Source organism: Mustela nivalis (genome assembly GCF_964662115.1).
Source record: "Mustela nivalis genome assembly, chromosome: 5".
In the NCBI taxonomy this organism is placed as follows: domain Eukaryota; kingdom Metazoa; phylum Chordata; class Mammalia; order Carnivora; family Mustelidae; genus Mustela; species Mustela nivalis.
In genome coordinates this window covers 79953416-79979821 of record NC_139024.1, presented here as the reverse complement: position 1 = coordinate 79979821, position 26406 = coordinate 79953416, and the positions used below count along the sequence as shown (strand labels likewise).

At 37.7% G+C, this 26406-nt stretch overlaps 1 protein-coding gene across 2 annotated transcripts in view; it reads right to left on the bottom strand.

The window, feature by feature from the left end:
* Positions 1-5390: 5390 nt before the first annotated feature.
* The window catches only part of MAN1A1 (mannosidase alpha class 1A member 1), a 176560-nt gene continuing 155544 nt past the window's right edge, over positions 5391-26406 (bottom strand). For both annotated transcript variants that reach the window (XM_082730955.1, XM_082730954.1), the window contains exons 9-13: positions 24386-24501; positions 19181-19400; positions 18229-18401; positions 8597-8712; positions 5391-8206 (exon numbers count right to left, since the gene is read on the bottom strand). In XM_082730955.1, the coding sequence (XP_082587081.1) occupies positions 8080-8206; positions 8597-8712; positions 18229-18401; positions 19181-19400; positions 24386-24501 (752 nt within the window). In that variant the 3' untranslated portion in view covers positions 5391-8079. The remainder of the gene's footprint in view (positions 8207-8596; positions 8713-18228; positions 18402-19180; positions 19401-24385; positions 24502-26406) is intronic.

Here is a 26406-nt window from a genome sequence, read left to right as displayed (position 1 = left end):
GAAATGGACAGATCATCCAAGAAAAGATCAACAAGGAAATAAAGGTCTTAAATGACACACTGGACCAGATGGATATCACATATATATTTAAAACATTCCATCCCAAAGCAACAGAAGACATATTCTTAGTGCACATTCTTAGTGCATATGGAACATTTTCCAGAATAGATCACATCCTGGGTCACAAATTATGTTTCAACTGGTACCAAAAGATTGGGATCATTCCCTGCATATTTTTGGACTACAGTGACTTGAAACTTGACCTCAATTATAAAAGGAAAGTTTCAAAGAACTCAAATACATGGAGTCTAAAGAGCATCCTACTAATGAATGAATGGATCAGCCAGGAAATTAAGGAAGAATTTAAAAAGTTCATGGAAACAAATGAAAATGAAAACACAACTGTTCAAAATCTTTGGGACACAGCAAAGCCGGTCCTGAGAGCAAAGTGTATAGCAATAGGAGCCTTTCTCAAGAAATAAGAAAGGTCTCAGGTATACAACCTAACCCTACACCTAAAGGAGCTAGAGAAAGAACAGCAAAGAAAGCCTAAACCCAGTGGGAAAAGAGAAATAATAAAGATCAGAGCAGAAATCAATGAAAGAGAAACCAAAAGAACAGTAGAACAAATAAACAGAAGTAGGAGCTGTTTCTTTGAAATAATTAATAAGATTGATAAACCCTTGGGCAGACTTACCAAAAAGGAAAGAGAAAGGACTCAAATTAATAAAATAATGAATGAAAGAAGAGAGATTACAACCAACACCAAAGAAATACAAACAATTTAAGAACATACTATGAGCAACTATACACCAGCAAATTTGACAATCTGGAAGAAATGGATGCATTCCTAGAGAAAAATAAACTACCAAAACTGAAATAGAAAATAGAAATAGAAATAGAAAAAAATAGAAATAGAATAAAATAGAAAAACGAAGAAAATAGAAAATAGAAAAAAGAAATAGAATAGAGTAAAATAGAAATAGAATAGAAATAGAAATAGAAAAAGAAATAGAAAATCTGAACAGACCCAAAACCAGTAAGGAGATTGAAGCAGTCATCAAAAATCTCCCAGCAAACAAGACCCCAGGGCCAGATGGCTTCCCAGGGGAATTCTACCAAAAAAGAACAATTATTACCTATTCTCCTGAAACTGTTCGAGGAAAAATAGAAATGGAAGGAAAACTTCCAAACTTATTTTATGAGGCCAGCATCACCTTGATCCCCCAAACAGACAAAGACCTCACCAAAAAGGAGAACTACACACCAATATCCTTGAGGAACATGGGTACAAAAATTCTCACCAAAATGCTAGCCAATAGGATCCAACAGTTCATTAAAAAGATTATTCACCACGACCAAGTGGGATTTATTCCTGGGCTGCAAGTTTGGTTCAACATCTGAAAATCAATGTGATATGATACATTAATAAAAGAAAGAACAAGAAACATATGATACTCTCAATAGATGCTGAAAAAGCATTTGACAAAGTACAGCATCCTTTCTTGATGAAAACTCTTCACAGTGTAGGGACAGAGGGTTCATACCTCAATATCATCAAAGCCACCAGTGAAAAACCCAGTGAGTATCATTCTCAATGGGGAAAAAGTGAGAACTTTTCTCCTGAGGTCAGGAACACAGCAGGGATGTCCATTATCACCACCACTATTCAACATAGTACTAGAAGCCCCAGCCTCAGAATCAGACAAAAAGAAATAAAAGGCATCTGAATCAGCAAAGAAGAAATCAAACTCTCACTCTTTGCAGATGATATAATACTTTATGTGGTAAACCCAAAAGACTCCACTCCCAAACTGCTAGAGCTCTTCCAGGAATTCAGTAAAGTGTCAGGATATAAAACCAATGTACAGAAATAAGTTGCATTTCTATACACCTACAGCAAGACAGAAGAAAGAGAAATTAAGGACTCAATCCCATTTACAATTACACCCAAAACCATAAGATACCTAGGAATAAATCCAACCAAAGAGGCAAAGAATCTATACTCAGAAAACTATGAAGTACTCATAAAAGAAATTGAGGCAGACACAAATAAATGGAAAAATGTTCCATGCTCATGGATTGGAAGACAAATATAATTGAAAAGGTCTATGCTACCTAAAGCAATCTACACATTTAATGCAATCTCTATCAGAATCCCATCAATTTTTTTTTCAAGGAAATGGGACAAATAATCCTAAAAGTTATATGGATTCAGAAAGGTTTTGAATAGCTAGAGGAATGTTGAAAAAGGAAACCAAAGTTGGGAGCATCTCAATTCCAGACTTCAAGCTCCATTTACAAAGCTGTAATCATCAAGACAGCATGGTAATGGCACAGAATCAGACACATAGATCAATGGAACAGAATAGAGAGCCAGAAATAGACCCCAACTCTACAGTCAACTAATCTTTGGCAGAGCAGGATAGAATGTCCAGTGGAAAAAAGATAGTCTCTTCAACAAGTGGTGTTGGGAAAATTGGACAACCATATGCAGAAGAATGAAACTGGATCATTTCCTTATACCACTCACAGGAAATCATTTCCTTATACCACTCAAAATGGATGAAGGACCTCAGCCACAGCAATTTCTTCCTAGAAACATCGCCAAATGCAAGGGAAGCAAGGGCAAAAATGAACTATTGGGACTTCATCAAGATCAAAAGCTTTTGCACAGCAAAGGTGACAGTCAACAAAACCAAAAGACAGCTGACAGAATGGAAGAAGATATTTGCAAAGGACATATCAGATAAAGGGCTACTATCCAAAATCTATAAAGAACTTACCAAACTCAACACCCAAAGAACAAATAATTTAATCAAGAAATGGGCAGAAGACATGAACAGACATTTCTGCAAAGAAGACATCCAAATGGCCAAGAGACACATGAAAAAATACTCACTATCCCTCGGCACCAGGGAAATATGAAACAAAACCACAATAAGATACCACCTCATATCAGTCAGAATGGCTAAAATTAACAAGGCAGGAAATGACAGATGCTGGCGAGGATGCGGAGAAAGGGGAACCCTCCTATAATGTTGGTGAGAATGCTAGCTGGTACAGTCACTTTGGAAAACGGTATGGAGGTTCCTCAAAAAGCTGAAAATAGATCTACCCTATGACCCAAGAATTGCAGTACTGGGTATTTACCCTAAAGATCAAATACAGTGATCCTACGGGGCACATGCACCCAAAAGTTCATAGAAGCAATGTTCACAATAGCCAAAGTATGTGAAGAGCCTAGATGTCCACCAATAGATGAAAGGATAAAGATGATGTGATACACACACACACTGGAATACTATGCAACCATCAAAAAACCCTGAAATCTTGCCATTTGCAACAACGTGGATCGAACTAGAGAGTATTATGCTAAGCGAAATAAGTCAATCAGAGAAACATAATTATCATATGATCTCTCTGATATGAGGAATTTGAGAGGCAGGGAGGGGGGTTTGGGGAAAGAGAGGGAAAAATGAAACAAGATGGGATTGGGAGGGAGACAAACCATAAGAGCCTCTTAATCTCAGGAAACAAGCTGGGGGTTGCTTGGGGTTTGGGGGAGATGGATAGGGTGGTTGGGTTATGGACAGTGGGGAGGGTATGTGCTATGGTGAGTGCTATGAATTGTGTAAGACTGATGATTCAGAGACCAATACCCCTGAAGCAAATAATACATTATATGTTAATTAAAAAATTAAAAAAAATAAATGTGTTATGTAATATTGGTATACCTAATATTTTTACAAAATTTACTGCTTATTAAAAAACATTTGCAAATATCCATCACCAAAGTTATGAATATATGGTCCATTCATTCATTGTCACCTGTTCACCAGGCATTTCACTGTGTCACCAAGTGCTAAATGCTAATCGAGACACTGGAGATGGGCTGTGTGGTGAGGAGGAGAGCCAAACAAAGTAACTTTCTGTTCTAATGGGGGTTAACCCCTTATGTTAAGGGGCTAGTCAGATGATAAGCAAATCAGGAAATAAACATGTAACCCACATCTTGAGAAAGAGCCTGAGACTAGGTTTCAAGGGTGAGCTCTTAAATGCTAAGAAGAAAATAAAATAGAGCAAGGGACGAAATGTGATGGGGAATTTTGTATCAATTTGTCAAGGAAGTCCCTCTGATAAGGTGATAACTGGGCAGAGACCTGAATGAAGTGAGGAATGTGGAACAAAAACACTGAGGAAAGAGATGGACCTGGGGGTATTTTGCTAAACGAAGTAAGACAGATCAAGACAAATACCATATCGTTTCACTTATATGTGGAATCCAAAAAATAAAACAAATGAAAAAAGAAACAGAGCAGGAACAGACCATAAAACACAGAACAAACAGGTGGTTGCCAGGTGAAGGAGGGCAGAGGGATGGGGGAAAAGGAGGAGAATGAAAGGTACAGCCTTGGGAATACAGTCAGTCAGTGGTACGATAATAATGTTATATGCTGATGAATGGGGGCTACAGTTGTGGTAAGCATAGTATGATGTACAGACTTGTCCAACCACTATGTTATACACCTGAAACTAATGTTATATTTTGTTAACTATACTTCAATTTTAAAAAATTAAAAACAAACAAAAAAACATTGGGGAAAGATTTCTAGGCAGAGAGAACCAAAAGGTCGAAACACTCTAAAAAGTCCCAACATTAATTTAAAAAACTTAGGCTTTTTCAAAAATATTGGAGGCTGTCACATAGCTGAAGCTTTCTTTCTTTTCTAAGCTCCTTTGAATACCAGAATCCTACTAACCACCTGTTCCCCTGGACTTCTATAGCAGAATTCAATTGGTAACTAAACACTTTGTTTTGGTGGTTGACTGAGTCTGATCTCCTTGACTGGACTGTAAACTTAAGAACAAGGATCATAGTTTATGCTATTTCTGCCATCAACTCCCCACCTCTAACCTACATGCCCTGGTGTTGAACATGTATTGGGATTTTTTTTCTTTTTCTTTTCTTTTCTTTTTTTTACAAATTTACTTATTTATTTGAGAGAGAGTAGGGTGGAGAGGCAGAAAGAGAGGGAGAGAGAGAGAGTCTCCAGCAGACTGCCCTTTCAGCATGAAGCCAGACCCAGGTCTTGATCCCATGACCTGAGCCAAAACCAAGAGTAGGGCGCTTAACCAACAGAGCCACCCAAGTACCCCTGTGTGGCAGTCTTCATAAGATACTGGATTAATCAAAAATGCATCTGCAAAATATTTTGCAATTTAAAGCTTTTAATAAGAAAAGTTTCTTTGTCAAGATTCTCTGGATGTGATATGGATTCACTATTAGGATTAATAATAATCACTATTATTTCAATTTGCAATTGTATGTATCCCCCCACATATACATACACTTACTTGAAAGGAGAAAAACATAACAAATGAGGAGATATATTAAAAGGCTTTATTCACAATAGAGAAATTTTACAAATATAGTTTTTAAAAATTATGTGTCAATCTATTATGTTTTCCATAACATTAGAGATTTATATAAAGTCAGAAATGAAAGAATATGCTTATGTACAAATTAAAAACAATCAATGAAAAGAATGGGTACTGCATATGAAGGAGTCATGACAAACATCATTGAGTTCTATAAATTCCATACAACTTATATGTGTAATATTAATTGTGCACAGTATACCAAAAACATACGCAGAAACACAAACTTAAGTGCTATTTTAATTATCCTCCTTTCAGGATGTGAATACATATGTAAACTTAACTGCACAGTTTTGCTGAAAATGAATGAAAGACATTGCCTACCTAAGGATTTCAGTTGTTTAAAATAATTAACAGAAAATATAACTAATTAAAGTACGTTACCATAATAATCTTGTTTACATTTTTGGTGTTTTGGGACCTAGGTTAAAAAATCCATGTTTTAGAATTGAAAATCTTTGTTCTTGCCACTGGCAGAGCAAAATGTAGTACAATCACCTTGCCTATTTATATCAGGATACAAAAGTTACATTATAGTGCAGTGCGTACATATGACCTGATTTTAATATCCTATCTGCTACAGAAATACGTATCAGCTTTGTGCTCTTTCAAATCAAATTGAACATCAAAGAAAATAAAGTAATTTAAATTGCTAGTCCAAGGACATTTATGTGAAAATTATCATTTAAATACATATGATCCAATTTTTGCAACAATCTCACACATTGCTTTTAAGTCCTGGGGAAAAAAGGACTGTCAACTATCCATTCATATCATAAGGTGAGCTGAAGATATGAGTGGAAGCAGTTATTCTGGGTCATAAGAACTCATTAATGTGGGCAATAATGATGCACTAAATGATCTTTTTCATTTATAATTTTATTCATTTATTCTTTGACATAAACAAATGTACAGGGGTGAAAAAAGAGCAGGTCACACAGGTGGTCCTTTCAGACAAAAAAAATCTTTTGAAGCACTTTCAAATGCTGAAACAGCTAAAGACAATTGAGTCTAATGAGATCTAAGAAAATAATTAAAAACCATTATGTTGAAGCATATGAAACTGCTGATATGGGACTATATCTCAACTACATGTACAGCGATTTCATATGCTTCAGCGTAATTCACGGGGCTGCACTGAGCTATCTGGCTGCTCTAGGTTGAAAATGTAGGTGCTCAAAGTCTCTGTTCCTTGTATATGAATCATCACATTAGCCCTTTCTAGGAATATTCCATATGTATATATATTATTCCATATATATTTATTCCATATGTATATGTATATATATGGAATATGAACTAATACAATGAGAAAGGACAAGGTGCCACCAAATGTATTCTTGGGAAAGCCACTCATATCTCAAAGTAATGCTTATTCTTAATGAAGAATCATGTAATTATTTTGATTGGCTAAATGACTGCTGGGGATTAGGAATGTCTATTCCTGTATATTGCTTTTAGGCTGGGTTCTCTGAATTGAATTTGACCAGACAAAATGTACTATATTCTTATTTAGCCTAAAAGTTTATTAGCTTTTCTTCAATTGACCATGAATAGGCACATTAACAAAGATTCTCTCAGAGTTAAGTTCTGCTTTCACAAACTGAAATGAAATAATTTATCACATTTGAGAAAGGGCCCTTATCAAATCTGGAAAAAAATCTGAACCAAAGGCAATGATTTTTTTGAGAACGTGAAAGAAACCTAAAGACAAAATACAAACTAAAAACCATGTTGAATACTCACCCTTTCTTTAGAGAGACTGAATTTCTTCATATGCTCAGTTAAAAGCAAAAGCTAACACATTACAAGTTATATTGTTTTCTTTCAAAAATATAATTCAGTAATAGCAGAGCTCTGCAAAACTTGAAAGCTCCATTCGTGTGGTAGGGGATGGAAGAAATTAACCAGGACATGATCCAGAAATGACACAGGGCATGTAAAGTAAAATTTGAGAACTAATTCACAAATTAGGAAACACTAATATAATTAACCAACAAAAATATACTGTGGTTCCAATGAAATGAGGTCAACATGAGATGATCCTTTGGGATGACATTCTAATTTGAATTACAATGTGAGTGAAGTATTTTAGAAGACATTCTATCAAATAATGATAGACCCGCATAAAGAGGCTGTCTGTCACAGTTATAAGATCTGTCTCTGGTGGATAGACAAACCAGATTAACATAAAATTGAAAAGGAAAAAGCTTTTTTAATATTTAATTTATTATTATGGCTTTTTGCAACATGGCAAAACATTACAGCTTAAAGCAGACGTCATCTCCTCATAGAGGAGGAAAAAGTTTTGCAGTCAAATTGAAATTGTAATTAAGAGGTCACTGGTATACCATTCTATTCAGTGTAATAAAAATGATGTACCTTCATGAACTCCAGAGATTACTTAAGAAAAAGTAAAAACCTGTGATCCACTGACTGAATAATAAAGGTTATGATAAGGAATTTAGGTCCATCTATGCCTATGATAATAAACATAAAAGACTGCAAAACAATTTTAGAACTTAGAATAATCACAGACCTATTGATAAAAATTAATCATGTGCCTGAACACCAGAAAAAGAATTATTAAGGTATGCAGTGAAGGGAATGGAGCAGAGTAAAATATAAAATGTCTTTTTATTTTTCATTGACTTCAACTTCCTTTTTATTCGTACAGAGTATAGGGAGAAGATGTGCCTCGGTATTGAAGACCCAGTGTTCCAGCGGAAGGAGATCATCATCCGAAAATATTAAGTACAAGTATCTGGAGAGAGAAACATGAGTATATGAGGCCCAGGAGACTGTCAGGCAGTGATAGCATAAAGACACAGCCATGTCTCCACTCATCTTATGGAGAATCACGGACAGCCTTCAGGAATTGCAAAACCCTGAGGCGAGACAGTCACTACTGCGGAATGAAGAAGCTGCCCTGTGCTTGGGTGTTAGTGTAGGAAAACCGACAGAGGAGTCCCCAGGCATCAGACATACAATGACTGGAAACACAGGCACAATCATTGCCATGCATGGAGAGAGACCTTTGGAAGCAGTCAGACTTGCTGTTATTTGACTATGCTCCTGATAAAGGCAACTGCAAGGAAGATCTGACCAGGTACCCCAGCCACATCCACATATTTTTGGAAGCTGTTTTACTTACTTTAGTGTCTCTGCCAGGAAGAAACTCTGCTGCACGTCATCGTAACTCTCGTGTCTCTGGTAAACATCCCTTAGGCCTGAATAGCCTCCGTTCACTCGGCAGTGATTTTCCAGCGCCTATGTTACAAGGAAGAGGGGGAAGAAGAAAACAAATTTCAATAAATTGCTTGTCACCAATTTTTATCATGAAACTGCCAAATTGAAATAAAAAGTTGAATGATACACACGGAAGAGTTTTAAGCAAAAATTTAAAAAAAAAAAAGCAACACAAAATGCAAATGCATATAAAGTATGAAAAGTTAGGCTGCCTGGGTGGCTCAGTTGGTTGTGTCTCCTTTGCCTCAGGTCATGATCCCAGGGTCCTGGTATGGGGTCCCACATTGGGCTCCCTGCTCAGCCGGGAGGTTGTTTCTCCCTCTGTGCTTTCCTACCTCTCTCTCAAATAAATAAATAAAATCTTTAAAAAAAATAAAGGATGGAAAGTTAAAGACTATACAGACAATATATCAATATATCTCAACTAATTAGAAACGCTTCTACATTTAATTATGAAATAATTTTTCAGTGATATATATATATATATTTTAATAATTTCCTCTTGTGGTCTAGAGCAGGGTTTATCAAACTAGGGATGACAGGCTAAAACCAATCTGCTGTTCATTTTGTAAATAAAATGTTAACTGAACCATGGCCATGCTCATTTGTATACATATTGTCTGTGGCTCCTGTTTCATTACAATGGCAGAGTTGACTACAGGCAAACCTTGGGGACATTGTGGTTTTGGTTCCAGTCCACTGCAATAAGTGAATATAGTGATAAAGTGAGGCAGGTGAATATTTTGGTTTCCCTGTGCCACAACAGTTGACAGTTTCTTTAACAAATGATTTCTCTGCAGCACACAATGCTGTTTGGTGGCACTCTACCCATGGTAGCACCTCTTTCAAAATTGGAGTCAATCCTCTCAAACTTGCAGCTGCTCTCTCAACTAAGTTTATGCAATACTCAAATCTCGGTGGTCATTTCAACAATCTTCATAGCATCTTCAAGAAACCATTCTTTGCTCATCCAGAAAAAGCAATTCACCATCTGTTTTAACTTTTATCATGAGATTTGGCAATTCAGTCATATCTTTTAATTTTAGTTCTCTAGTTATTTCCACCACATCTGCAGTTACTTCCTCCTCTGAAGTCTTGAACTCCTCAAAGTCATCTGTGAGGGTAGGTATCAGCTTCTTTCAAAGCCCTGCTAATGTTGATATTTTGACCTCTTCTATAAATGATGAATGTTCTTGTTGGCCTCTAGAATGGTGGTTCTATCACCATTGAATACCACAAGGTTTTCAATGGACTTTGCCCAGATTCATCAGAGGAATCACTATGTATGGCAGCTATAGCCTTATAAAATGTATTTCCTAAATGCTTAAAGTCAAAATGCTCCTTGACTGGTGGGCTGCAGCATGGATGCTCTGTTAGCAGGCATGAAAACATTCATCTCATTGTCCATCCCCATCACAGCTCTCGGTTGATGGGGTACACTGTCAATGAGCAGTCATATTTTGAAAGGAATTTTTTTTTTCTGAGCAGTAGGTCTCAACAGCAGGCTTAAAATATTCAGGAAACCATACCATCAATACGTGAGTTGTTACCCAGGCTTTGTTGTTCCATTTATAGAGCACAGGCAGAGTAGATTTAGCATAATTCTTAGAGCCCCTAGATTTTTGAAATGATAAATGAGCACTGCCTTCAACTTCAAGTCACCAGCTACATTAACCCCTAAAAAGTGAGTCGGCCTGTCTTTTGAAGCTTTGAAGCCAGGCATAGACTTCTCTCCAGTTATGAAAGTCCTAGATGGTATATTCTTCCAGTAGAAGGTCATTTCATTTATATTGAAAATCTGTTGTGTAGTGCAGCTATTTCATTAACGATCTTCTCTAGATCTTCTGGAGGACTTGCTACAGCTTCTATGTCAACACTTGCTCCTTCACCTTGACCTTTGATGTTATGGAGATGGCTTCTTTCCTTAAACATCTCTTCACAAACCAACATCTTTTTTTCTGCAGATTCCTTGCCTCTCTCAGCCTTCACAAAATTGACCAGAGTCAGGGACTTGCTCTGGATTGTGCTGTGGCTTAACGGAATGTTGTGGCTGGTTTGATTTTCTATTCAGACTACTAATCGTTCCCCCTATCAGCATACTGCTTTCTTATCATTCCTGTGTTCACTGAGGCAGCACTTTTAATTTCCTTCAAGAACTTCTCCTTTGCACTTACAATGTGGCTGTTTGGCACAAGAGTCCTAGCTTTTTGACCTTTCTTGGCTTTTGACATGCTTTCCTCGCTAAACTTAATCATTTCTAGCTTCTGATTTAAATTTCAAGATGTGTGACTCTTCCTTTCACCTGAACACTTAGAGGCCACTGTGGGGCTAGTAACTGGCCTAATGCCAGTATTGCTGTATTTCAGGAAATAGAAAGGCTCCAGGAGAGGGAGAGAAATGAGGGAACAACTAGTCAGTGGAAGCATCAGAACACAACATTTATCGATCAAGTTCTCTGTCTTAGCAGGGTGCAGTTTTTTGGCCCACCATAACAATTACCATAACATCAAATATCACAGATTACACATCACCATAACAAATGTAGTAGTATTGAAAAAGTTTTAAATATTGTTAGAATTACCAAAATGTGACACAGAGATATGAAGCAAGTAAACGCTGTTGGAAAAATGGCACCGACTAGACTTGTTTGACACGGGGTTGTCACAAACTTTCAATTTGTAAAAAAAGAACAGCAACAACAAAACAGTATGTGCACAGCACAATAAAGCAAATACAGTAAAATGAGGTATGCCTATAGTTGCATATGATTCCCAGGCCCACTTCCCACTGGCTCTTAGAGAAGTTTACTGAACCTCGATCTAGAGAGACTGTTAATATCAAATGGGAATAAAACCCAATAAAGGGGCACCTGGGTGGCTCAGTGGTTAAAGCCTCTTCCTTCAGCTCAGGTCATGATCCCAGGGTACCGGGATTGAGCTCTGTATAAGGCTCTCTCCTCAGCCTGCTTCCTCCTCTCTCTCTCTGCCTGCCTGTCTGTCTGTCAAATAAAACAAAAACAAAAACAAAAAAATCCCCAATAACGAAGAAAGTGTACTGGACCCAAAACAGCTGCTACTAGATAAGATACCCAGAGTATCTTATTTTGTAAACAGTGATGGTAAATTAGTGATATTGGTGACAGATATCAAAGAAGAAAATGGAAAGCGGTGAAAAAAAAAAATGTGGCTGATATCTATTTCTAAAAAATGTTTTCTTTTCTTTGGTATGGAATGGAAGAAAATGGGATGACTCCACTTCTTAACTGTCTAGAGAGAAATAATCCTACATTCCTGAACTTCTCTGACTATAATGAGTATTTGGAAAAGAGATGGGTTGGGCAGTGTGAGAATGAAAACTTACTTAACAACCTAACAACTTGCAGGCTACATGAATAAAGAAAATATCTCATGATTAGGTACTTTTAAAAAGTCACTGGGAAAATAAGATAAACTTAAAAACTGCTCTGATTATATTCTCTGTTGCAGACAACAAACCAAGCAGGCGGAAGCCTGCAGAAATGAACTTCCAGGCCCTATTATTTTTTCCTTCCTTCCTTTTTCAGACAGAAGTTCTTTTTGATTAAAAAGTCAAATACCGGATTCATTGGAGTAGGCCAAAGATTATTTGTAAAAAAGTAAAAAAAAAAAAAAAAAAAACCAAAAAACAACCCGGGATTTAGAAGAAATGGATGTTTGTTGTTATGGAACATAATTAAATCCTACTTTCAGACATTTCCCAAAAAAGATTTTAACAACAAAACTTTTTCTTGCTTTCTTCCCTTGAAGTTCTTTGGTGATACGCTAATGAGAAGACCATGCATGATAAATGGATACTCCTCTCTCCCACAGAAATTTCTATAAGCTCCTTCTTTGTTCGTTTGTTTCTTTCTTTTCTTAAGATTTTATTTATTTATTTTACAGAAAGAGAGGGGAGAGATCACAAGGAGACAGAGGCAGACAGAGAGAGGAGGGGAAGCAGGCTCCCCGCTGAGTAGAGAGCCCGATGAGAGACTCGATTCCAGGACTCTGAGATCATGACCTGAGCCGAAGGCAGCGGCTGAACCCACTGAGCTGCCCAGGCGCCCCTCCTTCTTTCAATTATAGGGAAAGAATTGTTTTGTGGGGTGGACAATGCCCAGCTGTTTTCCGCTCACTTCAGCTCACCCTCATTCTTTTTCTTGCTCAGTCCTAACGTGGTGAGCCATAAGGTGCCCAGAACACATTCTAAAATCTCAGAAGAGGGGGCTGAATCCTGGCCCTAGACTCCTTAACTGGGGCCTCAGATGTTCCCCGACCCAGGCAGCTTCCCTTTGTTTAACACGGGGTTGTCGTGAGAATAAAACAAGATGAAGACACACTTCGCAGTGTGACAGGGACCTTTCAGAGGTTTAGAGAGGCCCAGCTACTTTCACTTTTTGAGGTTTTTGGCAAAAAAAAAAAAAAAAAAAAAAAAAATAAGGGTGAGGAATGCCAAAGATGCTTTTTAAATTTATTTTTTACTTTTGAAAAATGAAAATGATGGGGCGCCTGGGTGGCTCAGTGGGTTAAGCCGCTGCCTTCGGCTCAGGTCATGATCTCAGGGTCCTGGGATCGAGTCCCGCATCAGGCTCTCTGCTCAGCAGGGAGCCTGCTTCCTTCTGTCTCTCTCTCTGCCTGCCTCTCAGTGTACTTGTAATTTCTCTCTGTCAAATAAATAAATAAAATCTTAAAAAAAATTAAAAAAAAAAAAAAGAAAAATGAAAATGAAAATGAAAAACCATCATGTCAAATCTAAATTTTAAAACTTTAGGATTATGAAGCTGGGGATAAGCAGCCCACCCGGGCACCCATCCCAGGCCCCTGGCTTTACAGTATCTCGACAGTGGGAGCAGTCATGTATTTATGCTGTAGTCTGATTAGGACATCATTTTACTGCAATTTGTTCTTGGGACTCTCAGACTCTAGGCATAGGGACCACCTCGATTTTACGTAGATGTTTACATTATTAGCGACCATATGTGGCTGGGATGTGCTAATAGCAGAGAAAAGAAAAACAGGAAAATGTTTACAGTTAGCTGGAACTCTAAACAAACCCAGACCACAAGTGACTGCACCTCTTTAGGGGGAGGAAGGGAAGAGCAGAGCAAGCAGCATGAATTAAACTGTAAGTCAGAAGGGAGAGAAAAACATTGTCTTATCTTGAGGTTAAACAGGTTAGACAAACCGCTGATCCAGGGAGATTTCCAAGAAATTGGAACAATGCTAGGGAACAATGCTCAAAGTAGGGCTGAATGGGTGAGTTGGGCCTGAGCTCATTCATAGAACCTAAGCAAAACAGACATATCAAAGAGCCTGCAAATAGGGATCAAGCCTCGGAGGGGAGAAGCAGGAACTGGGAAGACAAGTCTCTTTCTGAGAGCCAGAATGTCCATATGGCAAAGGTCAGATTTAGGAGACTGTGTGAAAAAAGAAGGAAAAAAAAGTCCCTCTATAAGGCTTATCTGCTATGGACCAGGGGAGACATCACATAATCCATACATACACATGTATCGACATTGTATAATCCATATTTACCAACACATATATGAATACATAGGCATAATTTATAGTAGAGCTTTAACAGAATATTATACATAAGAGGGAGGAATTGAACGAAGTTTCCATGACATTACTGAGAAGATGCAAAAGAACTATGAGGTAAATGTTATTTTTACCAAGTAGATTCACGAGTGTGTGAACATCTGTGATTAACGGATTGTTGGTAACCTGTGGAGAAGTTCCTAGTACTATATGCTGGCTTACATAATTTCATATCTTGTTCGACTTTATGATTGTTCAGTGTTGCTACTCAGAAATTTTGCTAAGATGTGGAAAGCAGGCTTCTCTAGTGTATCAGTGGAAGAATGCTGAAAGGGATGCTTCGTTAGAAGACAGGGAGATGACTGACAAATACTTTGCAAATAGCAAGTATGGGTGAACACAAGGACGAAACAAAGTCGATGTGTTGATAGGAACTAATATAGTTGCTAATATCATTTGACTGCAATTTTGATGTAAGCCAGGGGTTTTTACAATCTACCAAAAAAACAAGTTGGACCACCAACTGTGGGAAGTAACACTCAGAAGAGAGGTTATTGAGTCACACTGTTCAGCCCTGAGAGACCACACGTGTCACGAGGAGGGGGAGGGAAATGATGGATGAGGATGGAGCAGTGGACAGAATGTGCTGTCTTCAGGTAACTGAGAAGATGAAGTGTAGAAGAGAGAAGGGATTTTCTTCCCCTGGGACCCCTAGAATACAAAACACTGTAAATTCTGGTTTCAAAAGAAGTAACTTTTTAACACTTGCAGCCATTAAAAAATGGAATTACTCTATTAGTAGTATATATATATATATTTTTAAAGATTTTATTTATTTATTTGACAGAGAGACAGCAAGAGAGGGTGCCCAAGCAAGGGGAGTAGGAGAGGGAAAAGCGGGCTTCCTGGCTGGGCAGGGAGCCCGATGCAGGACTCAATCCCAGGACCCTGGGATCATGAGCCGAGCCGAAGGCAGATGCCTAACAACTGAGCCACCCAGGTGCCCCAGTAGTATATTCTTTTTTAAAACTACAAAGTCCTTGAACTAATGAGGAAAAGCCATCTGGCAAAGATGCTACAAGGAGGTCTTGACTTTGAGTGGAAGGCTAGTCTATGTGATTTTGAAGATATACTCCTGTGTTTTAGTTTGGGTTCCCCTAAAATTGGAGCATGAGACAAGGGTCAGATGCTGAAGGTTTTTAAGGGAGGAGGTATCAGGAAGGGAATGAGCAGAGCAAGTGAATGGGGGATGGGAGAAGAGCCTGTGAAATGCACCGAGCAGGTGACAGCTGTGGGCCATGAAGGCTGCCTCCTACTGAAAACCCTGAGGAACGACACAGAACACATCTCAGAGTTATTCTGCAAAAGGGAAAGACTGGGCTAGCTGTTCATCAACTCTAAAACCTCACTGGTTCAGGACTGCCCTCCGGGGACTTAACACTCCCGTTCCCCTGACCACAGCCAGCTGCCTAGGAAGAAGCTCAGAGCTGAGGTAGCTGAGAAGCTGAGAAGCTACCTCAGCTCTGAGGGGGGTGGAGGGGGGAATGCAGGGAAGTGGTCCTTGCAGCTGTAGTTGAAACAAAGGAGGGTCGAGGGGATGTCACACAAGGGAAAAGAGAGCCACCACCCTACCTCTGTTGAGCATTTTGTGGTTTAAAAAATACAAGTGTCGCAGTACTCTCCCTTCCCCACTATACCTGAAGCACTAGTGGCAAAAAGTGAGGGAGGGGTTTGGGGGTGTCTATGTTGGGCACAGGGAGACAATCTTACATCATATCCTACACTAGAAGTTAACAGAAGACAAAAATCAGTACACAAAAAGACAAAAATCCTAACCCCTAAACCAATTTATTACCCCACAAACAAGCACGCTCCCCTGAAGAACCAAGCAAACCAAAGTTTCCCATCCACAGGCCACAGAGATTTACTCATTTCCACTCTTGCATCAGTTTTCTGTCATACATTTTTCACATTTTAACATCTCTAAAATTGGCATGTCATAATTTAATTGGTAGTGTAGTACTTTCTTAGTGGTATACAAAATAATGGTGTTTCTTATCAATTAGGATGTTTTACACTTGATGAAATACCTTATTCCTGATATTTTCAATATAAACTGATATTTGCAAGGTGTCTATTAGCCTTAATTATTTTGCTGTCCTATTAAAAATGAAAATAATTTCCTATCACCAAAGCTTAGATGAACCTCAAATTTTATACATGTTTTCAGAGGAGAAAACATAAATTTATAGAAACTGGAATTACCAATGACTAAACATAATTAGAAAACTTCACAAGAAATAAAAGACAAAAAGAGGCCAAAAGAATCGTTATTACTTAAAATGACTAATGACTAGTGATAAGGCACACGCTACACGAAGAGGGTAATAAGCAAGATTCATCTACGGCTTCCTAAGATATTAGTTATAACTCACACAAAGGCAATCTGTTCATTTTAGATTTCCTGAGAAGTTATTTCTAATGGTCAGGTTTTAAAGACAGCTAATTTTGTAACAGTGAGTATAATTAAAGTGTTGGCTTGTTCTTATCTCCTCAGTACTCCCAACACAATTCCTTCCAGAATGATAGCTCTTAAAATTAACATTATTTGATGCACATTCTAGAACGTGCAGCTACTGGGCACCAGCACATGGTGTTCACCAGATTAGTTTGGGAAGACGATATGCCTTGTTCTCTAGGATGAGACCTAAGGGGTGATGGAGATCATTCGAACAGTGCATTGGATAGTCAGAAAGCTTATCGATATTCAGAGAAACCTGAGATCAGTGAACGAATATTATTGCATAAAGTAGTTCTTTTATGGGTTCTTTCCAAAAGTTAGACCTAAGTAACTAATTTACTCTGTGAAAGAATTTCAATCTAAAATGAAACAGGAACCAAAGACAGAAAACAGAAAATCTTACACATGTGCTCTTAGGAAAACAAAACCTAACGACCAAGAGACTGATTTCTCGTACTTGCCAGATTTACAGAAAACTGGTAATATTGGGATGATAGGGAGTTGGCCAGGGGTTGCCTTATATCAACCACTTGGGAAGTTTTAGTTATGGTTTTCAGACGAATAAACGAGAAATGACCCAGGTTGGGCTGATCTCACAAAATAGCTCAGTTGAGCTTTATTTGTATGACTGGATTGCTTTGCCTGCTCAGGGAATTCTCAGAGCTGGTCCCCATTTGTTTCTTATTTTAACAGCCTACGTTAACTGAATTCTCTCTTCTTTACATTCCCTGTCCATAAATACAGCTTACCTCGAATGTTCAACAAACTCACCTGTAGTCTGCTGAACTGCTATTCCTCTGCTGTTTTTGAATAGACTCTTCTTTTCGGACAATTTTGAGTTCGCCTCAGTTTACTTTTTTATTTAGATTTAATGTCTAAGTGCAAGTCTGTTTTCATTTCAATACCCAAAGATTCATTAAAAAAACCAATGTAGTGGTTTCTTGAAACAGACAACAGGCGGGGGTAATTACCCCAAGTTGTCAGTAACTGTGGAATTCAGTGATCATTATTTCTATGGCTGTGGGAACTTAATTTTATAATATGCCTTTCTTGATATCTCCTCCAGTATCAAAATAGGTATATTAATATCGCTGTTACCTAAAGCAAAGCTGATGCCAGGAATGTAGAAGAACAACTGAAAACATTCATTCTTGAATTGGGAAAAAATCTGATTAAAGCTTCAAATATCAGGATTGCCTGGGTTGCTCAGTCAGCTGAGTGGCTGACTCCTGATTTCAGTTCAGTTTGTGATCAGGGTCATGAGATCGACCCCACTGGGCTCTGTGACAGGCATGGAACCTGCTTAAGATTCTCTCACTCCCCCTCTCCCTGTGCACCCACCCTCCTCCAAAGCTTTATAAATCATAGAAAAATTGATATGTTAAATTTATAGAAATCACTGAGCATTTTTTCCTGAGACATTTATGTCAAAGAAATGTAAACAAATTAAAACATCACCTCTACGGCTTCCCAGGCCCATTTCCTGTACTTTGGATCATGAGTTAGTCGCCACATGTACATGTAAGTCTCAACCACCTCTGGTCGTAGGATGTAGTACTTTTCATTTTGCCTCGTAGCAATGGCTTCAACGCCGCCATCAAACCTGAAAGCTTCTGGTCCCAGTTTCATATCTAAAGGGCATGCGAGGGTGAAAGGGTTATTGTCTTAGACACTGCTCAGTTCTACAGCTTAAATGAAACTAGAAAGTACTCTATAACATTCAAGAGAGATGCCAAAACAATCATTGTAAGGAATGGTTATAAACATCCTATAATAAACAAAATTCAATATACTTTTAAAATACAGTCATCTGAGAGTCCTTTTTAGAACATTGCCATGATCTGTTATTTCTTTCATTTAACCACCATTTACTAAGTGTCCCCCAGGAAGGTACAAGGCACTACAACACCCCTCATTAGTTAGCTGGAAAACAAGTGGTTGAGAATTCTATATCATTATATCATGAAAGGCTATTTAATCTTTGTTATTCAAACTCCTGCTTTATAAGAAGGGAGCCAGACTCTATTTCATGTAGATACTGAAAAGATTAATAACGGTTTATAAAATACTAAGTTTCTTTTGCACCTGAGACAGAGATTCTTACCCCATGTTTTTACCTAAAGCAGGGTCAATAAATTAGACTTGCTTAACCCTGTATGGCTTCAATTCCTGTTCCTTGAGAAAACCAAGGGTAGATATTTTTATGTAGAAAAGCAGTGCTTCTTGAAGTTAAAAAAAAAAAAAATATATATATATATATATAAACTCATTTATAATGTTCATCATAAGCTTCTACTTTCACGAGGCACAGTGGATATTCTTTTAATGGCAGCAGTGACAATGTTCCTTACGGAACAAAATAAAAGCCTGTGGGAATAGATTGAAAAGGAAGAGAATCACAGGTACTCACAGGTGCGATTGTAAGACTCATAACAGGTTCGGGCAATTTCAGCCCCGAGCTGCAGGTAGTGCTGGGTCAGGCCTGCGGGAGCGTCGTCAGCCCCAAGTGCAAACATGCCCCCAGCAAAGCAGGTCAAGTGGCCCATCTTGTGTTCCAGGAGGCCCCCTTTCCACTCTGCGATGTAAGTCAGCCCCGTACTAGACTTGCGGATCAAGTGAGTCTCGATAGCCTGCAAATCAAACTTATTCTCAACATTTTAAAGTCTCTTCCAAATTTATACTAAAAACGCTGTCAACACTAAGGGAGAAAAAGGATAAAGCATCACTCAGTTTGAGTTTGGGACCATCAATGTGATTTGACCTGAAATTTTGTTATTGCTGTCTATATTCCTTCCTTAGTCTCTGCCTTAATAGTCTAGTTAGTTAGGATTATCAGGGCTGGGCCAGCCCACTTGGTTTTGCCTGCTTCTGTGACCAAACATTTGTAGTCCTCAGACCGCAAACACTGTCCCCTTCTCAAAGACAGGCCACTGGTGTAGAGGAAACAGTTAATGCATTTCCATTTTCGCAATAGAGCAAAAACACAAGCACAAGTCCCACTGTGGATGAAGAACAGAGCTCATCTGCGTATAAAGTCAGGGATCATTTCTATAGTTTATCATAAAGTCTGGGGGTGAGGGAGTGTTGCCCCGCCTTTGGCTCTCCTGGGCTCAGAGCTCAGAGGGTGGCCAACTGAGGCGGAAAGGTGTGCCATTCTTGAGTCCAATTGCTTGGCCCCAAATTTCAACTCTGACACTATTTGTGAACTTGTTGGGTAATTTGTTTGCTGTATCCCTAAATGTCAGTATTCTTAACCATGAAAGAATAGTAGGGGATAGTAGTATCCCCTAATAGGGGATAGTAGTATCTTCTGGGAAAACTCTGCAACATCTAGTTTATGAAGCCATCAATACTGTGACCAGCACCTGATAAGGTTCATTTATCATCATCATTCACACCTCCATTGTAGTAACACTTGAATTAAGTTCCTCCCTAATAATTTCATTAAGAAACACATTAGTATATAATAAGGGGGAAAAAGACACATAAAAAGATACTCATCATCACTTATCATCAAGGAAATGCACAAGCAAAACTATAATATCACCTCACACCTGTCAGGATGGCTAAAATCAATAACACAAGAAGCAACATGTGTTGTTAAGAATGTGGAGAAAAAAGGACCCCTCTTGCACTGTTGGCAGGAACGCAAACTGGTGCAGCTACTCTGGAAAACAGTGTGGAGGTTCCTCAAAAAGTTAAAAATTGAGCTATCTTATGATCCAACAATCACACTACTGGGTATTTACCTGAAGAATACAAAACCGCTAATTCAAAGGGATACGTGCATCTGTACACTTAGAGCAGCACTATTTGCAAGAGCCAAGACATGGAAACAGCCCGAGTATCCACTGACTGATGAATGGATAAAGAAGATTGAATAATGGAGTATTATTCAGGCATAAAAAAGAATGAAATCTTGCCATTGCAACTATATGGATGGAGCTAGAGAGGATAATGAGAAGTGAAATAAGAGAAATAAAAGAAATAAGAGAATGATTTCAGTCACATGTGGAATTTAAGGAACAAAGTAAGTACAGGGAAAAAAAACGAGAGAGACAAACCAAGAAACAAACTCTTCCTTACAGACAACAAACTGACGGCTACCGGAGGGGAGGGAAGACGGCTGCAATGAGGATGGGGATTAAGGTGGCCCCTGTCATGGGCCCAGGGTGATGTCTGGAAGTGTTGCATCATTCTACTGTACACCTGAACCAAATACAAAACTGTATGTTAACTAACTGGAGTTAAAATAAAAACTTAAAAAAATAATAAAGGTCTGTAAATTGGGGAGAAATGATGTTTACAAAAATGATTTGTAAAATATCTTTTATTTTTTGCTCTAGGACTGTTGATACTCTTTACCATAGACAGAAAATAATGTAAGCCTTATATTGTAAAAAACAAAAATGAAATATAACTGTTTGGAATTACTGACTTTGAAATTACTGTAATAGGGAATGTTTCTTTCCCCTCCCAATTACTTCATAGAAGAAAAAGAGCTATGACCATGTGTATACCTGTTATAGCATTATAAAAAAAAAGAGAGAGAGAGTTTTTAAGGAAGTACATTTGGGCATAGTAGACACAGACAAAACTTGTGATAGAAAAGAATGAATGAAAATGAATGAATACATAGACGAATAACACCTTTTCTACTTTTATTGGAAATAAACAATTGAAACCAAGATGGTAAGAAATAAATGAACACACTACTGCGCTCACTAACCGTGGTTAGCTAATTTTACTGATGGTCTAGTTATTACATTAATATTTCTTTCTAATTTAACTGAACACTTATTTACACTTCTCATAGTACAAACTGCAATAAAGTTCTTCAAGCAGATACTTGTTCATCACCCAAGAAATTATTCTTTCTATATGGCAAAAGTTACAGCTTTTGAGCATGGACTAGAAAACCATTATTATCCTGTTATGGATCCTGAATAAAGTACTCTATTATTTTTGGCATGATTCTGCCCAAGCTGTTACCTCTCAAAATAAACTACAATGATGTTCCAAGACCTTCAAAGCGATGTTTGTGTGACAGTAGGAAAGCGTAAATAAATATAAAGGAGGAAAAAATAGTCTTCAGTGTTTCTAAAAAATGCGTTAAATCTGCAGAGAATTGATTAGGATAAAAGAATATCATGTATTTTGTGATTTTAGCCATCCATATTTGAAAAAAAAATTAGTTTAATGAAAGCTTTAGAAACCTAAATGTCTAATACGTCATGTACTCTGGTATCATTCACTCCAGGGGACCCTTGGTAGAATAAACATCCACCACAGTGGATTCTTCTCCACACTGGAGAAGAACGTAACAGCCAGTTGAAAGCTCAAGGTATTTTGTTATTAGACCAATCAAAGAAAAGAGACCATGCTGGGATTAAATGCTTTCCAAAGTCTAGTTGAAGCTAAAAATGAAAAGCTGTATCTCCAGTAACTCAACTGTCTAGGAGGATAAAGTGTGGGATCCTCTCCTTAGTAAGAATGTTTTTTGTTTGTTTGTTTTTATTTTTTTTTTTTAAGTACAGCTTAGCAGAAAGAAACTTTGCTATGTGAGACATGGTCACTTCTCAAAGCAGAAATTTAATTGTTCTAGCTTTGCTTTCCAAGTTGAAAACACAATGGATTCAGAATGTTTTAATTATTAAGAGAAACAGGAAACACTTTACTTCATTTGTTCTTCATGGATTTTTCTGTCAATGGTTTATCTAAATACGATATGTTAAAAGCTGTGTGAGTATAGTTCTAGAAACTGGGGGGAAATATTTCGAAGAATATTTTAAAGTTGCTTTTCTTAGAACATCAAGATCTTAGGGGGCCACTTTAATGGTAGAATAATTAAAATATCTGCTAGGATAGCAATGAAAAAAATGATAACAGAAACTATATTGTTTGGAGAATTCCCTAGCTTAAAACTTGAAACCTCATAGGAATGAAGAAAAACAAACCTGGCAGAGGCCATGTGGACTATATCCTAGTTTGTTTTTTATGTTCATCATGTGCCTTAATTAAGGCTGTGCTAAATGAAAGCTAATGGACTAACTAAGGCCTTCTAGTTCCTATTTGTGAAGTGGTAAAGAGTTCTGTCTCCTGTACTTAGTGATGCTTCTTACTGACCTTGGGCGGGAACCACAGTACTATTCAATCTGGCCAACCAGAGCACAGCAAGTTGCATTTATATTTAAATATTTTATTTATTTATTGGACAGACAGAGATCCCAAGTAGGCAGAGAGGCAGGCAGAGAGTGAGGGGGGAAGCAGGCTCCCCGCTGAGCAGAGAGCCCGACGTGGGGCTCAATTCCAGGACCCTGGGATCATGACCTGAGCTGAAGGCAGAAGCTTTAACCCACCGAGCCACCCAGGCACCCTGCATTTATATTTAAATGAATAAACTGGACCATGTCTAAATTACCCAGACCTCTTCTCAGGGAGACAAATTTTAGAACAGTGGCTACATTACTGGGGAGTTACAAATTTCCACTCCCCCCATGAATTAATATTCTCAACTACAAAAAAAAAATTCTAAATAGTCAATAAAAGAGTCATTTTTCTGATTTAGCCATAATTTTATAATATTATTTGAGATGCCTTGATAATATAAAAAAATAAGTCATCATATAAATACTTATCAATCACAAAGTTACTTGGTTCTGCTAAAAAATTTATTTCTGAAAAGTTGGGTGTGAGTTCAAGTATTTTATACAAAATATTATTTTTTTGCTTTATTTACTTTCAAATTTTATTTTTATTTTTGATTGAAGCTTACATTTGCTTAAGGCTTAGTTTACTCTTACGCTGGCCACCTCCTATATATTTTGCTAAGTAATTTCTAACTTATTTTTACTGACTTATTGCATATAAAGAACACTTGAATGTAGTATGGAAATTCTTGTTCACAAATAAATCCACAGTTGTGTGGGAAAAAGAGACAAGTGTTGACACAAATTTTAGTTTGAATTGTGGTTCCAAACTCAAAATTTCTGAGGTTCCGTTCTCTTATCTAAAAAGTCAAGTAAAAAATATCTAAGCTATCGTGAGGAGACAAATACTTCACATAAAGTACCTAACACACTACTTAGCTCACAGTAAACAATTCAACACATACATGTTCCCTCTCATTCCTCCTCTGTTATAAAGGATCATAGGAAACTATTAATGAGTTCAGAGTTTTATTTGAGAGCACTGTCTATTTATCTCTGGAGATAAGTTTACTTCAAATGGAGGTAGCCATTAGGAATGTCTGTAATCTTGGGCAATTTTAACTTTGTCAATTTCCAGAATATAAATTTAAGATTTGTTCCTCCCCATGACTTTAATTGTGATTCTAAGCATGGAACTCATACTCCTTGAAGAAAAATACCTCTTTCTTAGATATGTGAATCTTTACTGAGGTGTGAAGCGCATAAAACACTTTCAGCTGCTCTGTTAGAACTCAACACATCAAGGGGGATTACTGTTGTTATAATTACATTAGCAGACACTGAACTGAGCCTAACTGGAGATATTTTGTAACCCACTTGTGTAGTATTCCATTTCCCATTAAAGACTGATTAATATGCAAAAGGTAAGTTAGTTTAGTGGCAAAGATGATTAAATATTGGTTTACCTGGACAGCATCAAAATACATCTTCTTAGCTTCTAGATCTGTCTTGTCAGACATTAACCACGCCTTGAGCAAATATTCATAAAAGCTGTCTCCGAGTCCTCCGACTGATACATGATCTGCAAAGAGAAGAAAATGAATTTTAGAGTGATTGAGGCTTTAACTCAGATAATGCAGCAAAATCACATTAGTAACTAGGATGCAAAACCCTACGTCAACTGCAACTCAATGTTACATTTAAATTCCGACAAATCTCCTGTTTTCAGGAAGATGTTCTGAAACAAGCAGATGTGCCGTTAACTAATGCGATATACTCTAAATAATTACCAGGCTAGCTTTGTAAACACAGAGATAAAAAATATATAATCAACCCTAATTCCAAAAATCGGTTTTTCTAGTTAAAAACCATCAAATTAAAGTGTTTCACAGCATATATTCAGATAAATTTTGATTGCTTTAGCACTCAAAAACATAAACTATGTCAAATGCTATGAGTATTAGCAAACCTTGAAGAGAACTGGCTTGCAATAAAACAGGAAACTCCTTAGCTTCTTGTGATTATTATTTGATGGGATTTCCAGTGTTACCAATCTATATGGTCAACATCCTTAGGGGAGCTGGTAAGAAAGATGACAGGCAGGAGATACGTCCTTCCTAATACACTATTTCTACAATCCCCCCCCCCCCACTGCCATTTACTACACCAGATCCACTACATATAGTGCCAACAATCACATAATTTGTACGATAGGTATCCTTATTAAAAGTGAAAAGTGAGGCTGAGTGAGGCTAAAGATGACACCAATGGTAAAGGCCATCTGATCCCACAGCGCACACAGAATCTCAACTTGGAACTGCTTGCTCTCTACCACGTAACACTGAATGTATTCTTCTGCCTACTTCTTGAATTAATTCTTTAATTTCTCAAGCATATCTACCTACAAAAACAGAGACATAACTTGTCTGAAATATCATTCTCAGAACTCCATAGAGAGTTTGAGCACTACTAAGACAGCCTGATTTTGGAAATTTGCATTTTAAATTCATAACTCAAAATGAATTTTATGTATCTATTTTTTTTTTAAATAAGTCCTTTGTTGACTCTGTCACATAAAAGTAAATCCATTTTTATAAAACTATCGAGACAATTTTCTCCTGATACCTCCCCAACAACTCCCCTTGGAGGTTTATATGGGGACCTATAATGGAACAGGTTAAAACTGAATTCATTCTTTTCCTTCACAACCTTACCTTTTGCCTTTGATCCCTGTCTCACCAAGAGGCACCATAATCCTCCCAACCTTGTGAGTTAGTCATCAGAGAGTTATTCTTTATTTCTCTCTCCTGCCCCCATGGCTAATGAGCTAGTGAGCTCTACTCATTTCACCTCCTTTACATCTCTTGAATCTGTCCCCTATTATGTCCTCATCAATACGATCCTGGATGAAGCTACCAATATTTCCTGCTTCCTCTGCAGTGGCCAATTATCTGGCCTTCTGTACTCAGATAGCCTGTAGCTATTTACATTAAAATTAATTAAAATAAAATAAAAACAATTCAGTTCCTCAGTCATATTGTGCTCAAAAGCTACATGTGGCCTTTGGTGACTGTACTGGAAGGGGAAGATATGGAACACTGCCATCATCACATAGAGTTCTAATGACAATGCCACTGCAATCTATTTCCCCATGAAAACCAATGTAACCCCTTACCATGTGAACCAGATCATCCTAATTGGAAGCCTTCAATGACAAAGACTCAAATCCTGGGTGTTTGGAGACTGGGAGGCCCTGCGTGGTCTCCATCTTCCCCGTGTCACCATCAGTCCTGCTCTATTGCTTTCTACTTTTTTGCCAAATGGCTCTTCTTCTGGCCCCTCAAAATAAGCAGGGTAATTTCCACTTCAGGCACCCTAAAGGCATTGTTTTCTTTGCCCAAAGTGCATGCCCTACCTCCTTTCCCCTTCACTTAATAATTCTTCCTCATACTTCCTATCTAGGATTAAATGCTGCCTCCTCAAAGAT